Source organism: Gavialis gangeticus, unplaced genomic scaffold (assembly GCF_001723915.1).
Source record: "Gavialis gangeticus isolate Ggan-Ray unplaced genomic scaffold, GavGan_comp1, whole genome shotgun sequence".
NCBI classification, from domain to species: Eukaryota; Metazoa; Chordata; order Crocodylia; family Gavialidae; genus Gavialis; species Gavialis gangeticus.
This window is the reverse complement of record NW_017728998.1, coordinates 44,703,155-44,709,923: the sequence shown is the minus strand read 5'-3', so window position 1 is coordinate 44,709,923 and position 6,769 is coordinate 44,703,155. Positions and strand designations below refer to the sequence as shown.

Genomic DNA, 6,769 nt, shown 5'->3' with positions numbered 1-6,769 from the left:
CTTGAATTAGCCAATCTCTATCACTCCTCTCCTTGACAGTAAAATGGCCCTGGGTTCCAAAGAAGGACAGACCTACTTTACCCAGCACTCACCTTGTGCAGGAATTCAAGCTTCTCACCACTATTCACCAGCTTGTATGTGTAGACAAACCCACCAGCAACAGAGCGGGGGTTCAGAATCAGGTCCTTGGCTACTCCTACGAGCACATACCAGTCATCACCCGTGTTGGTGAATCGGCACACAGCCACACTAGAGACAACACACACAAGCACCAAGAGGTTAGTGGGACCAGAGTAACGAACCCCCCCACCCCCACTGGGTTCTGCAGAAACTGCATTAACCTGGGTGGTAAACCCAGTGGGAAATTTTGAAAGCTTGGCTCCACAGTGACGAAATGTCACTCTCAGAGCTCACCTCTCCCCTGTAGTCATTTCTAAAGCAGTTTCTCCAAAATCACTATGTTCCAAATCACAATTTTAGAGCTATCAGACAGCAACAGTACTGACCAATCACTGCAGCTAGTCATTATACTGGACTGTGGGCTGCTGCTGTTGCGTTTTTTGAAGAACGTTACCATTTTGGACTGTTAAAAACAAATCATCTCTTCTTACAGCTTTATTTCCTGACTGATGCTTAGCTCAGCATGTACAGGTCAGAAGATCCAGGAGGCTAAGCAAACCACACCACAGATTGTATCAATCATCTACACTCACCTTGTCACAGGAAGCTACAATACTGACTGTCTTATTTAATTTCTTATGCAGTCTATGACCCTAATATTTCCTGTCAGTTTTATCTATGCACAGTGGACACTTGAAAGGGAAGTGGAAGTGAAGGATAGAAGCACATTATCTCATGTTCACAGTCTGTATTTCTCCTCCATCACCTGTTTCCCATTTGGAATTTCTGTATTATCCTTCCTTTTTATTAAAGGTGCAGTAAACATGCTGGCACAGAAAGCAGGTAAAACCCTTTGACTGTCCAATGTCCCTCCTATGATGGTGTTGCAATAAGAGATGGTGGGCGTTTCCAAGCCCATGAAGGTTCCTATGGGGATTTAAAACCCAGTTTCCCAGCAGCATGCGACTGGCTTCCGACTTAAATGGCAAGTGGGCAATATAATCTGCAATTCAGAAACCAGTTTCTGCCTGCATTTGGCCATGTTTCTTACCTGAAGGCAGCTTCATTCTGCTCCAGCTGGACTAGGTCCAAAGTATTTCCCTGGATGGGGTTCATAACTCGGATAACAGAAGCCCACTGCCCATTGCCTGCCTTGGGAGCACCAAAGATGGATTCTGGAAGGTTTTCGTTCAGAAAGGAGGCTGCCATCTCCGCAGCCAGTTCCCTCTCATCTTCGCCAGCTGCCTCCACCATTTCCTGTGGAGCATGACGGAGGGCAAAGAATGAAATACAAGGGATTAGTTTCAAAACACACTGATACTCAAACATTCTGCAATGATGGAGATCCAGAAGACTGAGATGTCGCAAGGATCCAAGACACAAAGGCCATTAAATATTAAAGCCTCCATTTCACATAGCTGCAGGGCCTGGACAACCATACACTTGTAACAGCTTCAAAAAAGAGAGAGGGGGTTGGCTACTGCCTACATGTGCATAGGCCTGTAGCATTATGAATGCAGCAGAACAGTATCAGAATCCTGCTTCAGCCAGACTCCAAGTTGGGATGACTTGGCTCAGATGGATTGCTGAGAGTCCTGGTCAAACACACCTAAACATTACAGCATTCCAACTGCTGTGCTCTCTTGAACAGTATCGCCCCTCACCTTCTGAGCCTGCTACGAATGTACATTTGCCCATACCCAGAGATTCCATTTGCCACAAGCTCAAGGCCAGGATGCATGCCCACCATGGGCCCCCTTCCCTTTTTCTTTTCTTTTTTTAAAACAATGCAACCAGAAAGTATGATGCTGCTGCTATCTCACTGTCTGTGAGGATACTGCTCCGGGGAAGTTGTTCCCAAAACAACAACTGACATTGCAGGGTAATCTAAAGAAAACAATCTACTTCAAACCTAAGTATGCTCAACAGTAAGCAAAACTCAGTGAATGTGTTGCACTCAAACAGCACTACTCCTTCCTTTTCAGCCTCATGTGGCGCCACAGTACTGCTGGCTGTGACGGGCTACACTGGGCAGTAATTATTTGTTTAAATTTGAACAGGCAGTTTCTTAACTAAACCAGAAGGCTGTCACTGGAAGGGAAGCAGTGACATGAAGAAACAACTTACTGTAAAGACCAGTTTGTCCTGATACAGTCCATGGTTGAAGATCACTGATCTTCACATCCCCATTTTACAGATGAGGAAATGGAGGAAGAGGTCAAGCAGTCGCCAAAGGCCCCAAAGTGCAATGCAACTAATATACCCACTGGCCTGCACTGCCCAGTTTGAGGCATTCTAATCACTGGCAACCTGTGGTTAACACGTGTACAGCTGCGAATCATCAGCACTGGAGTAAGCAGGCTTTTGTGGAATGAGGACACATATCCATATCAAACTATCCTGATTACCTCAGCCATTTGCTGCTTCCTTTGGGCCTTAGTAGCTTCTGTGTAAGCATTGTGGTCTGTCTCAATGATGATCAGGTTGTTGCTCTCAGGGTGAATAACAAATTTTCTGGGTGTATACTGCAATGGGAAGGCAACCTGGTTGAAAACTGCACCCAGCTTCTCCAGTGCCAAAATCCTACAGGACAGAGAAAAGCAACATACAGTTAATGAACACCACTGAAAAAATCCTTTCCAGGGACAGCAAAGGTGGACACGCCGCAGCCTTCAGCTACCTGGCACATGCAGGCCCTTGGAAACGCTACTTACATTTTCCTGGCAGACCAGACCAGTGTCCTTTCTTCACCACATAAAACCCAGAGCTCTCTCATCCCCTGCAGAACTTTAGCAGTGTCAGGTGCTACATGAGGTTAGAGCACTAAACCATTTTTAGCTCCACTTTCTGTTAGAAGCTACTAACTAATGGCTCACAGGAAGAATGCCTACACTCCAATACACCAGGGAAACTATGCAACTTTCTACACAGAGCCAAGGGAAAAAGACTGCTTGTAAGTGTTTACAAAGATATCATATTACTGTGAAAAACTGTGTTTGATGACCCTCTATAGATCAGGAAGATGACATACCAAGATAGGCAGCAACTTGCACGTGGTCAATATAAGTCAATAACTGAATCCAGTTTCCTGACTCCTACCTCCTTGCTCTAAATACAAGATAAGAGAGTATCCCCGTATCACATAAATGATGGCATGAGTGGTGACTGACAGCTTTTTTGAAATAATCATATATGACAGAGAGGACCCAAACAGATGGAAAAGGGGACTCTGGAGAATATGGTAACTGAATATGAATGTGATTCAGAGGCTGCAGCTGACACAAAGTTCCTCTGATGGGAACTGTGTTAGTTACTAAGCAAGAAAATGTCTGTGCCTGAATGGCCAGCTTTTCTTTCTGCAGCTCGCCAGCTGAACTGCCAGCTCATCTGGCACTCCGGAGCCTGACAAACCACGTGTCCTTTCAGAAAGAAAGATTCCTTTAAATGCTTAACACTTTAATATGCCAAAAAGACAGACAATAAAGAATGCTTGTTCACAGTTACATAAAACAGAACTCCTGAATTTACGCTCTCATTATTTTCACTTCATAACATGCCCTTCCAGGCTCAGATGTGAATAAATGTGTTACACATATAAATGCACCACTGTCATGTTGTTGATTTCTGAACAATCTGTTTCACTTTCTACAAAGCAGTCCTTTTACATTACAAAGCCCATTCCCATTTCTTTCTCTCCTTCAGAAATGAGTTCAGCATTCCCCCAATTACTGTACAACATACAGCAGAGTTCTATGCCAACAGCAGAAATTCTCATATAGAACCAACTTTGTTTCTCTTCTTCTCTGAAGGAAAGAAAAAATTAAGTATCTGCAGATGGGTGTTTCTCTAAAGCTATACAGTAAAAATTAAACAAAAACAGCCTATTCTAGTTCTTTCCAACAAATACAAAAAAGGAAGAAAAAGTGTTTTCATGCTAAAACATGTTTCATGTGAGAATTTTTATAATCTTGCAGTATAATCAGACACCAGACTCGGCATTCTAAATAATCTGAAGGGTTAAAAAAAAAAGAAACAGAAAAAGAATCAGGAAAACAAATTCCTTTTAGGTTTTTCATCATGAAGCAGCAAAACCATCCTCTCTTCTGTTCTGCAGGTCCTCTTTAGCCTAGGATCCTCCAGCTGTGGTTCAAAGACTACCATTAGTACACAGAGCCCTTTCTAGTGGATCTCAAATGCATTTTAAACAGCAAGCTGTAGAGCAGTGAAAAAGACCTTTCAGGAGAGCGCTGTGTGTTTGCTAGTGCTAACAGCACTTAGAATGAACATAGACAGCAGTAACTTATAGGCATTCTATACAAGGGCTGATAAAAATAAGAAAGCTGCTTCCCTATACTATACTATCACCTGTAGCAATGGCTGCATTTCTAATCCCTGGAGGGCTTTTTTTAAGTTATACTAGGAACAGCTGTATGTCATCTCAGCTTCCTGGGGATTCAATACTGACAGTTCTAGACAGCCTAAAATATTCCTAGTTACTTGAGCCCCACTGAGAGAGCAGTTAGCTTGAATGCTGTGATGATAGGTGCCATGGAAAACTTTTAGGCCAGTCATTCTCGGCTCTTTCTCCCACACACACATTAGCCACGCCAACAGCAAAACCTAGGCTTAACAGTCAACATTAAAGTCAACATTTTGGAGCAGCCAAAAGCTGGTACACTCAAATTCTGACAGATTTACTAATCTTCCACCAAAACAGAAGAACAGCTATTCTCAATAATGTGCGCAATTGCGCTTCGCTTGGCCCTTTTCACAATCTCCCTGTCCCACACGGTGCTTTCCAACATTAAATGTCAAGAAAGCAGTTCAACATGCCTTGTCATCACTTCTCATGCAGATGCATTTAAACACACATGCTCCCAGTTTATTGGGGACTTTCCTATTTAGATTTACTCTGTGCCTTAATTTCTCAATATTGTTATAATTCTGCCCTCTCATGTCAGGTACACTAATCGGAACTACTGAAAATCCCACCTCACAGCTGCATTAAGTGTGCTGGAACACAAACACAGTGCTGACCATGTTCAGAATTGTGATACACTTTTAATATACAAGGTTCCATGGAGCATTCTTGTGCAGCTGAAAATAAACTACTTGCTTACTACTTGCCTCTTATTACTGTCCCAGCTAGGCTGTGCCACTTGAGGACCTTATACAAGCACAGATCATCTCAAGTGAATGGGTTGGACTTAAAGGAAAACAGTTTTGAAATAAAAAAGCTTTGGCTTGCTTGGAAGCTATTGCTTTAGTAAAATGGACCGTAACTGTGCTGTCCAAATGCAATTCCTTTCAATCTATGCATTTTAAATAAGGTACTACCACCACAAAGAAAGTGCTCTCATATTTGAGAGAATTTGTAAATGTCTTCTCCTGAGGATCTGATTTACATGAACAGAGCAACACTGACTGAATATGATGGATCTGTAGAAAAGAAGAAGGATATATAGACAATATGATTTGGTTGTTCCATTTTATTCTTCTCCTGGAAAAAAAAATGGGAAGCTGCTGCTGCTTTTTTATTCCTTCCAAACTGACTTAAACAGTTTCTCTTTAGGAATATGGTTAATAAATTCAATACTGTTTTAACTGGGTAAATTATGGCCATTTTTCTCAATAGCTTAAAAGTTCAAGGTAAGACATAATCCTCAATATAAACAGTACATGTTTTTCTTTTACAAATTAATTTCAACTGGAATCTTATGAACTCAGTGCTGGATATTGTATATTGCTAACAGATAGATACTGATGCAATAGATTTAAAACAGTAAGAATATGGTAAGTGATCAACCACCTGGAAATCTCTTACTATTGCAAATATATACCAATCTTACCCTAACAGGAAAATCTACTGATTAGATCTGGATAACTAACTGGAGTTGGAGAAAAAAACCCCATAGGCAGTTTAAAAGAACAGAACATTTGGAGCCAAAATTATTTTTGGTCATATCTTAACAATCCAAGAGGCAGAAATGCTTCTGCTGAGTATACCATATGATGCTGTTTATAGCCTAAGTTGCAGACCCACCTGACAGGAAGCTTTCAAAGTGGTTGCACGATCAAATACTGACTAGCCAGTGCATCCAACTGGCTTCTGCTTAAAGGTAACTTGAATATCTTGCCTAATGGTGACAAAACTCAAGATCTTCAGTTCCCAGAAACATGAGATTTCTACAGAAAATTATTTTGCACGCTATAAATCACCTCTGCAATTATCTGGATGTAAATATGAACACTGAAAGTTTTGGTGAAAGGCAAATGATAAAGCAAGAAGAAAAAGGTCATGGAAGGTGTGGGTCCCTTACTGAATGGGGGGAGGCAAACTAGTTGCAGATGATGTGGAAATGGCTGAAATACTCAATCCCTTTTTTACCTCAGTTTTCACAGGCATGGTCAACTCCCAGACTACTGCACAGGGCAGCACAGTTTCAGGAGGTGAGCAGCCTTCAATGGTGAAAAAACAGGTTAGGGACTATTTCAAAAAGCTGGACGTGTACAAGTCCAAGGGTGCTGAGGGAACTGATCTGATTCCTGAGGGAGTTGATGGCTCATGTGATTGCAGAGCCACTGGCTGTTACCTCTGAAAACTTGTGACGATTGGGTGAGGTCCCTGATGATTGGAAAAGGGCATATA

General features: G+C 42.0%; 1 protein-coding gene across 3 annotated transcripts in view; it reads right to left on the bottom strand.

Moving 5' to 3' along the window:
* Positions 1–6,769, bottom strand: part of SF3B3 (splicing factor 3b subunit 3) — a 59,256-nt gene that overhangs the window by 13,469 nt on the left and 39,018 nt on the right. For all 3 annotated transcript variants that reach the window (XM_019505814.1, XM_019505815.1, XM_019505816.1), the window contains 3 exons: positions 2,529–2,703; positions 1,172–1,377; positions 155–249 (listed from right to left, as the gene is read on the bottom strand). In XM_019505814.1, the coding sequence (XP_019361359.1) occupies positions 155–249; positions 1,172–1,377; positions 2,529–2,703 (476 nt within the window). The remainder of the gene's footprint in view (positions 1–154; positions 250–1,171; positions 1,378–2,528; positions 2,704–6,769) is intronic.